The sequence below is a fragment of the Camelus dromedarius genome, chromosome 11, assembly GCF_036321535.1.
Source record: "Camelus dromedarius isolate mCamDro1 chromosome 11, mCamDro1.pat, whole genome shotgun sequence".
Taxonomy (NCBI): Eukaryota; Metazoa; Chordata; class Mammalia; order Artiodactyla; family Camelidae; genus Camelus; species Camelus dromedarius.
Genome location: NC_087446.1, coordinates 3,048,998 through 3,064,141, shown reverse-complemented (window position 1 = coordinate 3,064,141; position 15,144 = coordinate 3,048,998). Strand labels below are relative to the sequence as shown.

The window sequence follows — 15,144 nt, the reverse complement described above, 5'->3', positions numbered from 1 at the left end:
TGCAAAAGATATGATAAAGGACTGTTATCCAAAATATACAAAGAACTTTTAAAGCTTAACAGTGAGAACACAAACAACCCAATTATAAAGGGACCAAAGACCTTAACAGACACCTCACTAAAGAAGATACACAGTGGGGAGGGTAGAGCTCAGTGGTAGAGGGCAGGCTTAGCATGCACGAGGTCCTGGGTTCAATCCCCAGTACCTCCATTAAAATAAATAAATATATAAACTTAATTACCTCCCCCCATAAATAAATAAATATTTTAAAACATTAAAAAATAAACTTAAAAATAGAAGTTACACAGATGACAAATAAGCATATGAAAAGATGTTCCACATCCTATGTTATCAGGGAAATGGAAGTTACAACAACAATGAGATACCACTGTACACCTGTCAGAATGGCCAAAATCTGGAACACTGACAACACCAAATGCTGGTGAGGCTGTGAAACACCAGGAACTCATTTATTGCTAGTGGGAGTGCAAACTGGTGCAGCCACTTTGGAAGACAGTTTCGCACTTTCTTACATACTTTTACCATGTGACCTGGCAATTGCACCCCTTGGTATTTACCGAGAGGATTTGAAAACTGACATCCATACAAAAACCTGCACACCGGTGTTTATTACAGCTTTACTCATATTCATAATTGCCAAAACTTGGAAGCAACCAAGATGTCCTTCAGTAGGGCAATGGATAAATTGTGGTCCACCTGAACAATGGAATATCATTCAGCACTAAAAAGAAATGAGCTAACAAGCCATGATAACACATAGAGGAAATTTAAGTGCACATAACTAAATGAAAGAATCCAATAGGAAAAGGCTACATAGTGTATGATTTCAGCTCTGTGACATTCTGGAAAAGACAGAACGATGAAGTCAGTAAAAGATCAGTGGCGGCCAGGGGTTAGGTGGAGGGCGAGGTAAATGGTGGGGCACAGAGGGTTTTTAGGGCAGTGAAAACTCCGCAGATACTGCAATGGTGGGTACATGTCATTATACATTTATCCAAACCCACAGACTGTGTAACACTGAGTGAACCTAGTGTAAGTTATGGACGAGGAGTGATTATGACAGGTGAACGTAGGTTCGTCATTTATAACCAATCTACCAGTCAGGGCATGTGAATAATGGGCAAGGCCATGCATGTGTGGGGGCAGAGGGATATGAGAAATCTCTGTACTCCCCCATCAATTTTGATGTGAGCCTAAAACTGCTCTAGAAAATAAAGTGCATTTTAAAGAAAAACCACTGCAATGACATTCAAATACAACGTGGAGAAATGAGAACTAGGAAACAATAACATCTGCTGGAGCCTGCAGGGTTTTCACGCACAAACAATCCTGAAACTGATCTCTGCAGAGACTGTTGTCTGGCCCCTGTGGATCAAGGCAAGGTCTCTGCGGGAGAGAGGTCTGAACAAGTGAGCAACCTACTGCGGTGTTCAGTTCTCCTTATGGTATCTCAGCACTGGAAACGTGAAAGGAGAAAAACCTGAGAAATACTGGATGGCCCTGGATGTGCTGTAAGGAATGGTGATAACAGTGAAATAATGATGACATTTATATGATGAAATGAAAATACAATATTTTTTGCAATAATGATATTTTATATGCACCTTCCTTATAATGTTTACCCACGACATCAAGATTCATGGTTCAATTCTAAATCTAAAGCGTTAAGAATTTTGTTGACAATTCCGCTTGCTACTCCCTCTGCAGAGTGCAGTTCCTCCCAACTGAAATCATTAAAAAACTGTCTACAAACAGTTATGATTCAGAAAAGTTTGTCTAACTTGGCACTATGGCCAATAAGACATATTTATGTGAAAATCCTTATTATTATCAACACCATAATTTTTCTGAAATAAAGCAATAAAAATAAAAATTTTTTTTAAAATATACACACGATAATTTATGGATTCGGTATGCTTTTTACTCATCCAAGGATCAGCGGCCCATCAACAGGACAGCCAGAGCTACACAGTGATTCAGTTATCATCGACATTTTGCCCATTTTCATCTATATGAAAACCATAGCTTTACATGTAATTTTTTATTTTGTCCTTATGAAAGTGTATATGCCCATATTTATGTAACATATTTTATTTAATGGTTTGTAAGCCTGTTTTATAACCTTTAAGTATTTAGACATTTAGATATTTGTCACCCTGCCCCGGGCTCCCACAATGTTAGGGGTGGGTTTGCCGGGGAATATAATTACCTATACGTTGTGGCATATTTATACAATTTACAAAATGTTGTATAAATATGGTCTTAAAAGAATCCCTTATAAGCTTTTTCAAAGTCACAGTACTAAACAAGTATTGTACATTGTGTATTTAAAGGGAAGACTGAGAAAGGAAATTTGCAAATCAAAAAATAAGGAATTGAATGCAGAGTAGAATCTGAAGCAAAGCATTGCTAATAGCAACCAAAGAGGGGTACCGTGGAAGATTAATTCCTGACACACCTCATTTCCCTGTTAAATGCAATCTTGTTCATCCCTTTCTCCATTTCTGCCAGTAAAAATTAAGGTCAAAAGGCAGGCATTTTGCTTTTAGTGCTAATGAAATCCCAGAACCAGTCCTTAGTTTTTAAGTAAACTCTTAGAAGTGTACCATATATCCAGAAAAGTACACATTTCCTAAACGTTCAGCAAGATGGATCTCCGCATAAATGCAACAGAGACACCAGTGCCCGGACGAAGTCTCCCACACACAAGACACTGGCGGGGAGAGTCTGGTCCTCTGTTGGGTGCTGGAGGGAGGAAGCATTTAGCAACCAGAAAGTGTTGCCAACGGGCAAAATGTCTTTCAAGTTGTATAGTTTTAAAGTAAATACCTAACAATTTAATGTACATACAGAAACAAGCCTTACAAACGCAAGTCTTCATAATTAAAGGGTTTGAAGTAGATGAAAGGCATGTAGCTACAGAGAGACGGATTGCTCTGTACATGAAACTTGTTCAACGACCCAGTTAACGAGGGGCTACTTTGAGAACAAATCCAAGAACACTTACCATGCTTTCCTGTGCAATGCAGACTTGGGAGGGTATTTATAACTGTTTCCAACTTGTTCTGGAATATACCTTCCCTATTCCTGGAAATGCGATGAGAACAAAGGAATCTTAAAAGACTCCTTTAGAAATTGTTTCCATGTCCTATGAAAATGACCTTCAAAAGAAACCTGAATTTTGATCTGTTTCACTTGTTACTTTGTCTTCCTGATGTTAACCTTAAACAGTAAAACTGCCAGTTATTCCTACCAGCAAAATGGGTTTATCTGGGAGCAGCAAAGAATTGCAATTTGGGACGTCTGCGTCCGACAAAGCAAAGGAGAGGAAACTTTTATAGAGGAGAAGGGGAAGTTGGGAGGAGCTGTTATAAATACAAAGTCCACTGGAGGAAAATGCAAGCACAAAATACAGTGGCTTTTCAACGGCTGACCTGTGACATCTCTCCCAGGCTGCGCTGCTGCCAGGCAAGGAGAAAAATCTTCCTTCCTCCTGCTCGTGGTGGTAGTATTACTCCTGCCTGAGATGCGAAGTCCATCTCTTCCTGCTGGGACGGGTGCTGACCTGAGTGGTATGTGCATGAGGGCAACCCCTTCTGGCCTCCCGACTTCATTTGAGTGAGGTTTCCCTTTATCGGTTTTGTCACTGATAAAGTTATCATTGGCATCTCTGTATTTCTAAACTCTATAAATGCTTCATTGCTCCATCACGTTAGAAGGCCCTGGCACTCTTCCTACCCAATATGCAGGGGAAGAGTGTAGACTTCTCACGGTAACCAGAAGCTCAGCGTCTCGTCCGTCCCGGTCCTCATTCAGATGCCCTCCACACTCGTCCCTGGACTGCTCACTTGGGCCGTTTATGACCCTGAACTCACAGCTCTGAGTCATGAGATGCTAAGCTGACCTGGGGGGCTTTCCTTCAGGGAAGGGAGGCCAACTAGAGTAACCCTGAGCCTCCCACAGGGAGAGAGCAGAGACCTTAGCCCACTCCTACATTTGGGGAGAACATCTGGGCGCCCCCACTCACAGAGTAGGCAAGTCTGCCTTGCCTGCCCCGGTCTTTGCAGCCTTTCAGGAGAGGCCGGCCCCACACCGCCTGCAACTGGGGCAGAACCCCAGCTGGCTTCTGTCAGTGAAAAGTCGTCATGTGGTCCCCATGTTTACTATTTTTCTCAACCTGTTCAGAAGTCAGGCGGTAAGGAGAGGTGCTAACTGTGAACGTGCACGTCAGTCAGAATCACTGGGCCAGAACCAGGCAACTTCCCGCCAAAGGAGTCAGAAAATCCAGATAGGACCTTCTGACCCTGTGAGTGGCCCTGGGGGAGTCACAGAACCTCCCCATTTTCTCACCTGGTGGAGAAGACCACTCCCCGCGCCCAATTCTGAGAACCCCCCTTGGGAGGAAACAATGGAACGCGTGCACACGTGCGTGTGTGGGTGTGTGTATTTGCACGTGCATGTGTGTGCGTGCCTGCCAAGGTGCGGCATGCAGTGGCCATTCCAGTGCAGCTCAGGATTACAGGGATGCCAAGCAAGCCACACATGCCTGGGACACAGCTGCTGCCCACCTGTGCTGTACCTCCACGTTGAGGGCAGGACCATCTGTGCAAATGACCTTCTTACAGAAATCACTGCACGTCTCATAGAAGAAATCTCACATTTAATTCTGATCAAGCTTAAAGTGGCATCTACATAAATGAACATGCTTCTGAGTGAAAATATAACAGATGCTAGCCCATTTTTCTTAAGCAATAAACCACGTTTTCTTTATTATTCCTAAACAATCCACTGAAAGCCCAAATCCTGGATGTATATATTGCTATATTCATCATATAGAACGTCTGCCGTCTGTCAGTGTGAACCTCCCCACACACCTTGTTTAACTCATGGCCAGAAAATGTTACTAAATTTTACATCTTTAACTTCCAGTGGCCTTAAGGAGTCCATGTGAAGCTCCAGGTTTCTGACGCTGGCACACACCCTTGCATTCCCAAGCAAGAGGGCAAACCCTGCAACTCCTCGCAAGGCCACTCCAGCCCTGGCCCAGCTGGAGCATGGGCGGTGGGGGTAAGGAGGGTGAGGGAGGCCCTGCAGCACTGGTCTGCAAAGGGAACCACCAGCAGGGCTGAGGGACTGGCCGTGGGGGGTGGGGTGCTCTGCTCTTCCAGTCCCAGGAGAGGGGCACAGAGCAGCAGAAGCATTCTCCTGCTGCTTCAGGGGAGGAGGGGTGAAGAGGGGGGAACTTAGCTCCCTCCCCCAAATCAGGGTCTCTAACCCTCTAAACTGCAGTGGGTTCCAAAGACACCTACTTCCCAGCTAGAGGAAAATCAACCCGGGACTCACAGGCTGTCACCCTCTCTCCCTACAGGCTGCACTGCAGTCCGACACCCTCCTTTCACATTCCCCAAAATGGAGGCCAAGAGAGGGGTCCTTTCAAATGTGCATTGTGAAGGATATGGGCAGAGAGCACGGCTGAGCCACTGAACATTCCTTAATCCCCTAAGGAGAGCCCCTGGGAGAAACATGTCTGCAGGCCTTGAGACAGTCACAGATCACACGACCAGATAGACCATTTTCTTGCCGTTGATGTTTCTGGTCTTCAGCCCCAGATAGCGGCGGCTGCTCTTCTCTGGCTGCCCGTACACCATGTTGATGAAGAACTCGGGTTCGTCTTCCTCCTTGGATCGAAGGGACAGAAAGCCGAACATGCTTCTTAGCTTGCGACACAGGTAGGTCATTGCTTCTGCCTCTTCTGATGGTTCCTCGTACACCGGCTGCTTCATTTCCTCATAGGCAGACAGAATCACTGCCTGAAATAAGTTGATCAATATGCAGATCATCACCAGCATGAAAGATGAGAGGAACAGGACGCCAAGAACCCTGTTACTGGAAAACTCTGTGTTCTGAAAAGCTGAAACGCAGTAGGAGAATATCGTTTGCGCTGCGCGAATCATGTTACTGTAGTTCCATTCATGCTGACCGAATACCAGGTAGCCAAGCGCCATGTACACGAAGAAATAGGCGGACACCACCAACGCCATGTGGCAGATGCCGGGAAGGGCAGCCTGGATGGCCCTCTGAGCCAGACGCACATCATAAAAGACCCGGGAATACCTGAGGGTCTTCATAATTGTCAGAAATAACAGGAAACCCAACATCACCCTCATGATGTGATCCACTTGAGAAACTGCATGAAAGGGAATGAAATCCTTCGAGTTTGCCAAGTAAAACTGAATTATGCTGGTGGCCAGGAAGTGTTTCCTGAAAAAGAGCACAATCAACACGGTGAAGATGCATTTTAAAGCAAAGTTGAGCAAATTGTACACACTTGTCACGTAGGAGGCCCCTTCCTGCATAATGACGTACCCCTCGTCAACGATGTAGGCAGCAAAAAAGATGAGGATGGCCGCGTACAAGTAGATTTCCGCCGAAGTCTTCGGGTTGAAGTCAGCAAGGGAGAAGGAGTACGCGGACAGGCTTGTGTTCACAACTCCTAACTGAGAGACCTCGAAGATGACAGAGACGCAGCAGAACAGGCTGGCGTCTGGGTTGTAAGTTGTCAGCTCCAAAATCACAGCCCACGTCTTCTCATCCAGCCACTTGCTATTCTGGAGTTCCTTGAGCCTCAGTGTGGAATTAAACTGCTGCTCTTCGGGAAAAAAATAGAACACATACCCTCCTGACCCGTAAGTTTGCAGCAGCCCGTAGGAAGAGTACGCCCATCTCTTTTCTGGAGGCTTGTAAGTAAACCCTTTGGCATTCTTGTCCACAGCCCGCTTACTAACTCTATTCCAAGAGCCAGAGTAGCTTTTTGTGTCTTCTGGGTCGGTGCCGTATTCGGGGTGACAGCGAATCTCTCCTTGGAGGCTGCTCTGCGCGAAGTGTTTGGCAGGCAGGCAGGCTTTCTCTCCAGGCACCGCCCTCACCTGCCTCATCAGCGGCAGGCCGAGGATTTTAGAGGAGCTGTCAGGCAGAAACGTTGGATCCAGGTTGTTGTGGAGCAGAGGCAACAGCACGCTGTTCAGCCATGGGAAGATGCCTTCCAGCTTGGTCACCGTCGCCAGGTCCATGGAGAACTGATCGTGAATAAACCGATTATAGTAAAAGCAGTCAGTGTGGCGCAGGAGGGCGACAAGGCCCAGCAGAAGGGCCAGAAAGATGAAGTGAGCTAGAATGTAACTCAGGAAGAGGAACGCCCTTCTCTTGATCCTCTTCTTCCTTTGGAAGATCCTGATTTCGTCCTCTGTGAGGGGCTGGTACATCCGGGAGCCCCGGATTTGGCTGACGTGCTCATGCTGCCTGCGCATCTCCTCCGGGTCCGTCGTGATGCTCTGCAGCCTGATCTGGGTGTAGCGATGGTTACTGATCCAGGGAAGGTTTTTACAGTACTTGGCCTTATTTGTCCTCATGCCTGACAGGAGAATAATTTTCAGTGGTTGCACCAGAAAAACTGACTGAGTGAATGAACAAAACGATGCAAAGAGCCATTCTATTGACTTCTCGTAGCCGTATGTCAGTCCGTAAAATACAATAAAGAAGGAGGACACACTACAAGTGGCAAACACCAAGAACCACGCGACGTAAATGCACCACCAAGGCAGAGCCACCCGGGGCTTCTCTTCGAGGGCTGGAGGATCCGGTGGGGGAGGAGCCTTTTCAGGATGAGCACTCTGGTTATCTTCAGTGTTTGGGTTGTTGGCATTTTCATTTTTTCTGGAGGTGTCTGAGACCTTGCTTTCTGCTCTCTTAACCTTCACCTGCTGCCGTGTTTTAGAGGTGGCCCGGGCAGGAGCCTTACGACGTCCAGGCTTTCTTTTAGGGGGAGGCTTTTTAGGCTTCCCGGACCGTGCCTTGGCGGCTTCGCGAGCATGCCACTTTTCCAGACGCTCTTCCCAGTGCCCACCTGCGGCTGATGACACAGGAGGCTTCTGGGGAGACACCTCACTTAGAGGCACCTGAGGTTCCCTCTGGGAATAGACAAACAAAGATATGATGGTTACCTGCACGGGGATCGTAATTAGGACACTTTCCAGCCCTATTATCATGGACCTGATGTACTTGCTGCTTTGGGGCTCGGGTTCTTTTTGTCTGTTCAGATTGAAGAACATAATATTGCAGAGCAGGGAGGAGAGCAACATCGCTAAACAGCAGGACAGCCTCTGGAGCCTGCTGAACGGCTTAGCCACGACGCTGGAAAAAATGGAGAACCACAGGTGACTTCTCCCCAGGCTGTAACTTGCATCTATGAGGAAAAAGTCCTTTCTTCTGAGAGGCTTGTCTGGGTGGGTTGCGTGAAACGTTCTGTCCAAAGTGGTGTCTATCGAAAGCCATTTCCGGCACATGAACAGCCAGATGTTCCTGCTGAACAGACTCTCCACTTTGATTCTACTGAGATACCAGCTCGGGGCTCTGCCTTCATTGTTGTGCCACACGCGGATGGAATGGATGTCTCCCAGGTCATTCTGTGTCGTCAGGAGGAAAGTGTTGATGCTTCCACGGCAGAGGACTGTAAACTGTGGATGGCTTAAACAGTGCACCTCGCTGGTGCCTTCTGTTCCCCGAAGTTGGATAAAGACATCAGCCCGGGTCCCAGACCCACAGCGGCTTCCTGTGAAAACGGTGACCAGATAGCAGATTTTATCGTAAGGGTCATTATCAAGCAGAACGATCACGTGCTCCCTGAGAAACTGGTCCATTTCATCTCTGTGCAAGGCCCAGAAAGCCAGGATTATGTACACGAGCATGATGAAGAGGACAGTGAAGAGGGTCACAGGGTTTTGGGGAACGGTCTTGATGACCTCCAACCGCAGATCCACGGGGTTGGGGACCACAATCATCCTGGCCGTCAAATAGCGGGTATGCAGGTATGGGTTGGGGAGTTTAATTTCTGCCAGTGGCTGCTTGGGCCGTGGGGTGTTCTTGCAGACACAGTGGATTCTGTTCCAGGTGGTCCTCTCTCCAAGAATGCAGGTGTCTTCTCTCCAGTCACTCTGGAGCCCACGCATGTCCAAGCACTGAACACTGAAAATAGAAATTCTCACTAACTTGTCACTGGGCATCATGACAAAGCGAGGTGCCTGCAGAACCACAGTGACAGTGTACCCCGAGGAGCCACTCCGCTGAGCTATGAACCGCAGAAGGGACCGGGAAAGGCAGACCACGCGGGCCTGGTTCACCGCACAGGCTGGGTCAAACAGGTCGCTCTGGTTGGCAATCGGGGGGATGTTACGGGGCACGAGGAAGGTGGTGACCAAAGCATCAGGTGTGATCTGACTGCCAGCGTACACTAGCACCGTGAACAGCACGGTCACGTCCGTGATGATGTGAACCAACACCTCGCTTGTGGCTCTGCCGTCCGCTTCAAAGCTAAACCCCCCAACCGTCTTTCTCAGAGACTCAGCTTTATCAGGCTCACCGCTAGGTCCCACTGTGAGACTAAAAACCGCGAAGCTCAGGTTTTTTTTGACCAGGTACACCTCTAAGACATCAGGTGTGATCTCAATCACTTCGCCGTTGGCCTCGGTTCCCGTCATCCTGAACCCAACCACCTCCGTCAAAACGTCGTCCTGATAATTCAGCCAAGGGAAAGGGTCATCTGTGAACTCACAGAACATCATAGAAATGGGAGCATTGGTGGGCAAACTGGGGACGCTGTCCTCATTCAGCGTCGGGTAAAAGCAGTTTCGACAGTGCTTCTCGTTGCTGAAGAACTTGGTGACGTTCCACTTTTCCGTTTTCTTGACGTACATGTTGAAGTTGGAGGTCCTCAGGGCAGTGGTTTCGTCCTCCGGTACTTTACCAGCCAAGACTGTGTCTGCTAGAGACTCCACCACGTGGAATGGCTCTTCCACGACGATGTGGCGAGCAGTCAGTTTCAGGATATTAGACAAACTTGTTAATATCCCAGTGCACACAATTTCTATTTGCTCAGAAGAGACATGTTTATCTTTTTGCCGATACTCCTGCAGGGCTTGATTTGCCTGCCAGATCCTCTCCGTGGCCAGTTTCTGAGAGACTAGGGTGAATTCAGAGGCTTTCTGGGTTAATTTAGTAACAGCCACGACTAGCTGGCTAATTTCCACCAAAGTGCTTACTGGAAGAACGAAGGACTGATTGAAAAGGTGTTCGCGGAGTCTGGTTTTGTCAGCTTGCAGAGGTAATTCGGTTTTCATGCTATTCAGCACAGAAGCTACTACGTACATTAAATAACCTGCAGGTAAAAAATCCCGATTTTGAAGCAAAGTAGACAGCAATGAATCTGGTCCCATAGTGAAATTGAATAACTGGTTAAGCACAGCCTCTGACGAGTTCATGTCAGTAGGAGCCTGCACAGTGGCGTACAAAGTCACCTGAGAAAAAGGTCCTAGAGAATTATATACCTGAACATATATCTTCAAGGCATAATGATTGGCCAGCACACCAACAGGGAGAAAGGAAGGGGGTGATGTAGAATCCTTCCCCAAATACAGGATGGTCCCCAAGGTGTTTTCTTTTAAAGAACTAATTTCACCAAAACCATGTACATCAGAAATTAATATTTTATATGTAAGAGGGACATTCCTATCCTTGAAATTACTACACTGGACAACAAATTTAGTAATCAGTGCAATTCCTTTAGCTGGATTAATTTTGCATTCTCCAATTTCAGGGACATGGTTAATAATGAAGGGGTGCCTTAAGACCAAGGTCGCTCCACTCCAAGTGTTTAGATATAGAGAAACCCAAAACTTGTCTTCAACAAAATGTTCAAAAGCAAAAGCTTTTACAGACAAGTAAGCGCCATTCCTCCCTGTTGTAGTTTGCCCCATCCAATCAAACTGGATCTCACTACCTAGAAGTGACAGGATCGACCATTTATAGACATCACGGCTTGTTTTACAGTTTGTGCAGTTTAGAGACAAAGAGAATCTGTCTGATATCACCAAATCTAGATCACAATTTTCGACACATGAGATGACCGCCACAGGCTTTGGTCCTGGGAGCACGTGCACCCTCCTATCTGAAAACGCTCTTCTGTCATTCTTCTCAATCACCATTCTGAAAAAATACACACGTCCACCTTTCAGTGTTTCTGGCAAAAGTGTCAGCACGGGACCAGAGGCCCAGGTCCACTTCAGATCAGCCTGCTCTGGGAGACAGACGTCCTTACTCCTCACTATTATCTTCTCTCCTTGGTAATTTTTTGGCTCTGTGGTACAGTACCAAAAAAACTGGAGTCCCTCTAAGGGGCTGTTTGCATCTGGATCAGAGGACTGACTTCCATCCAGAGTCAGCCCATCTTTGAACTTAATGGTGACACTGGCATCCCCGAGGATAACTGCCTCCAGGGGACTCCTGAGAATGACGACATGGATGGCATCCGAGGCTTTTGCCACGGGTGCCTCTGGGTCCCAAGACTTGAGGTAGACTGAGAAATTAAACAGATACACCCCCCACATTAAAGACTTCTTGGGGATGTGCACACTTGTTGTAGTGTACTGTAACTTGACTTCACTTGTTTTCAAAGGTTTGGTCCAGTCCGGCACAGCGGATACAGAAGGCAGGGGGAAGATAAGCCACTTCTGAATAATGGCCTGGAAGAGCAAGCAGTCGTAGCGGACGGTGGCGCTGATGGTGGCTTCCATCTCCCTGGTCAGCTGCAGCACAGAACTGTCCTTGTTGATCTTCACCACGTGGATAACACAGACCGGCAGAGGCTGGTCCTCTACCTGACAGGACACCGAAGACTCCACGGCTCGGGAATGGTTCGGGTGGACCGCCTCTAGAACGACAGGCGTAGGCCCATCCGTAGGGCACTGGGTTTGGCCTATGAAGTCCGCGGAGGCGAGGGGGCCGCGGGGCAGAACCGAGCGGGGCGCCACGCGGGCGGCGGCGGCGGCGGGCCCGAGCAGCCCGAGGCGGAAGGTCCACTCCAGCCGCCCGAGCGAGCGCGGCAGGCGGGCGAGCCACCGCAGCGAGAGGCGGCCGCGGGGCGCCGACAGGTGCAGGTCCACGCGGGCGGGCGCGGCGGCGCGGCGGGCGCGGCGGGCGCGCAGCAGGACGAGCGCGCGCAGGCAGCGGGGCGCGGGGCCCGCGGGCGGCCCGCCGCTCAGGCAGAGGCCGCGGCCGCCGCGCAGGACCACGCCGCCCCCCTCTCGGGCCGCGCGGGGCCGCAGGCTGAGCCGGGCGCGGCCGTGGCCGCAGCCGCCACTGCGCACCCCGGGGCCCGGGGCGCCCCCGACGGAGAGCGCCTCGGCCGCCGGGCCGGGGGCCGGGGCTTCGGGCGGGCCGAGGCGGGCCGAGGCGGGGCCCGGGCCGGGGAGGCCGCCGGACGGCGAGCCGGGCGCCCCGGTGGCGGCGGCGCGGGCCTTGCGAGGAGCCGGCGGCGGAGGGCGGCGGCCGAGATCGGAGCCCAGGCCCAGGCCCAGGCCCAGGCCCAGGAGGAGGAGTGCGGGCCCGGGCCGCATGGAAGCGGGACGCGGGAGGCGCTGCGGAGGCCGCGGGGTCTCGCCAACGGCCGCGGGGGCGCGGGCCACGGGGGGCGCGGGGCGGCGGGGTCACGGGCGCCTACAAGTGGGCGCGGTCCGGCCCCGCCTGGGCAGGCTTCGCCTCGGGGCCTCGGGGGTGCTAGCTGGGGGGTCCGTCTCCCGACCCGCAAAGAAGGCCCCTCACAGGACCCTGCCCCCGGAAAACTGGTTACAAAGACGGGGGCGCGGGAGCAAGAGGGACTGCGGGCCCCTGAGCGGCCCTGAGCTCACTGGGTTTCTTCCTTTGCTTTTCTCGTCCTGCTTTCTCGGGGTGAAATCCTGTGTCATCGATTTGAGATCTTCTTTTATAATAGAAGCATTTGCCGCGGCAAGTTTCCCGCCAGCACTCCTTAACTGCCTTCCGCACATTTATGGTACTTTTATTATCATTCAATTATAAATATTTTTAATTTCCCCTGTTTTGGTTCAACCTCTGAATTAAAGCGTGTTGTTTCATTTCCAGATATTTGGAGTTTCTGTGAAAATCTTACGGCTATTAATTTCTAATTTAATTGTGTTATGGTCAGAGAATACATTCTGTATGACTTTTATCCCTTTAAACAAATTGAGACTTGTTTGAAAGCCGCTGGAGTGGTCTGTCTTAATGTATGTTCCATGTGCACTTGAAAAGAATGTGTATTCTTCAGTTGTTGGGTGGAGTGTTCTGTAGATTATCAGTTAGGTCAAGGTGGATGGTAGTGTTGCTTGGATCTAAGCCTTCTCTGAATTTTTATCTAGTTGTTCTATCAATTGTTGAGAGACGATGTTACTGTCTCCTACTCTGACTGGATTGTCTGTTTCACTCTTTAATTCTGCCAATTTTTGTTTCCTGTGTTTTGGGGCTCTGTTAGGCATGTACACATTCTTAGCACAGGGAGCTGTAAGTGCAAAGGCATGAGGCAGGAACGAGAGAGAGGGTTAGTAGTGGTGCTGGGGTGAGCAGGGCGGCCAGAGAGTGGTAGAAGATGTAGTTGGAGAGATGGCCAATGACCAGAGCACGTGGGGTCTCCTAGGTCACGGTCACATATCTGAATTTTATCTCAAGTGGATTGGGAAGTCTTTGGAGGGCTTTGAGCTGGGAAGGGCCCTGATCTGATTTCCAGTTTGGAAGCATCATTCTGCTGAGAGGGAAGTAGATTGTAGGTGGGCAGGAATGAAAGGACAGAGGCCAGTTAGGCCTGGTTGCTGGAGGAACAATCTGTACGTAAGTGAGCTGATTCTGACTTTGTTAGGGTTTGTGACAGTGGAGGCAGTAAGCAGTGGGAATGATGGCCCCTGTTAACGGACTGACTACCTGATTTTCAGGGCCCTGTGGAAAATGAAAATGTGGGGCTCTTGTTCAAAAACTGTTAAAAATTTCAAGATGGCGACAGCAGAGCTTTCAACCAAGCACAGAGCCCTTCTAAGTGTGAGGCCCTGTGTGACCACCCAGGGGGCACACCCATGGCCACACCCAGGCCAGAGACCAGCCAGGAGTGCATCCTTCCTTACCACAGCCCTTGATCCCCCCAGCTGACACCAGCTTTTGGGCCCCAGCCCTCCAGGGGCACAGGTCAAGGGTGCTACTTGCTGAGGGGTGGGGAGTGTGGAATGCCACATCACATTTTTTTGGTCTCCAAAGACACTGTCACCACTTCAGCCTCTACCCTGGAGAGGATACAGGGCGAGGCTCATTCACAGGCCCTGTGAGGGTCCTGTAGAGGCTTCTTGTCACCCTGTGTGTTGTTTTCAGCCTTTTGGGGCATCCTGGCCACACAGGAGTGGAATGTCAGAGGCTCGGGGTCCAGTTATGATCACTTCTACTAGCCAGATGCTACCACTTTTCCAAAGTGACACGAGTTTACACTGGACTGGAGTGAGGGTGGGGGACTGGGAGGGACTTGTTGCCTTGGGCACAAAATTTAAGAGTGGTGTTAGTGGGCAGGGAAGCCCCCAGAGAACCCCAAAGAGTGGGTTCTTGTCTCCTGGCCATGAAAGAATTCACAGTGGAGACAAAGGGGCAGGGTGAAAGCTGTTTTATTGCTGAAAAGAGGAAAAGACACTGAAGTGCAAAGACATTGGAGTGGGTGCTCTGTAAGCCCCGGTGGCTTGACGTAAGAGCTCCCGCCCTTGGGGTCTTCACTGGGGCCCTTTATCTGTCTCCTTTGGTGCTTCTTGTCCCCTTTCCATTGGCTGCTCTTTTCCTGTTTGGCTTCCAATGCCTTCTCCTCTGTGGAACAAACACTCTGCAGATGCAAGCTCTAGGGACCCTCAAACCCTGCAGTCAGGCTAAAATTAGGTAACTAAGGACCTCAAGCAACGCAGTTAAGCTAACACAATGTGGTCAAGCTAGGTCAAGCAAGTGGGACCCTTAAACAACGTGGTCATCATCATTAGATCCAGTCACAGGGCTTTCTTTTCCTTCAGGGTGGCTTTCTCCATCACTCAAGCAGGAGGATCATGTAAGGCCAACTGTAAGTAAGTTTTAAACAGGTTCATTTTAAACCTTTAAAGAAATCTCTAAGCAACAGGTCCTGGGTTGGGTTCCCCAGCTCCCTGCCTCCTTCAGTGGAGGGTGCCAAAATCCTCAGTAATCAGGACAAATGATCTATTTTTAATTCACATAAATTGACCATTC

The 15,144-nt window shown here is 49.5% G+C and overlaps 1 protein-coding gene across 1 annotated transcript; it reads right to left on the bottom strand.

Moving 5' to 3' along the window:
• Positions 1 to 4,701: 4,701 nt before the first annotated feature.
• Positions 4,702 to 12,467, bottom strand: PKDREJ (polycystin family receptor for egg jelly). The gene is made up of 2 exons (XM_064491249.1): positions 12,320 to 12,467; positions 4,702 to 12,241 (listed from the first exon to the last, which is right to left on the bottom strand). Exons 1-2 carry the CDS (start codon positions 12,465 to 12,467, stop codon positions 5,574 to 5,576), a joined length of 6,816 nt encoding a protein of 2,271 aa, XP_064347319.1. The 3' UTR covers positions 4,702 to 5,573.
• Between the last annotated feature and the right edge of the window lie 2,677 nt (positions 12,468 to 15,144).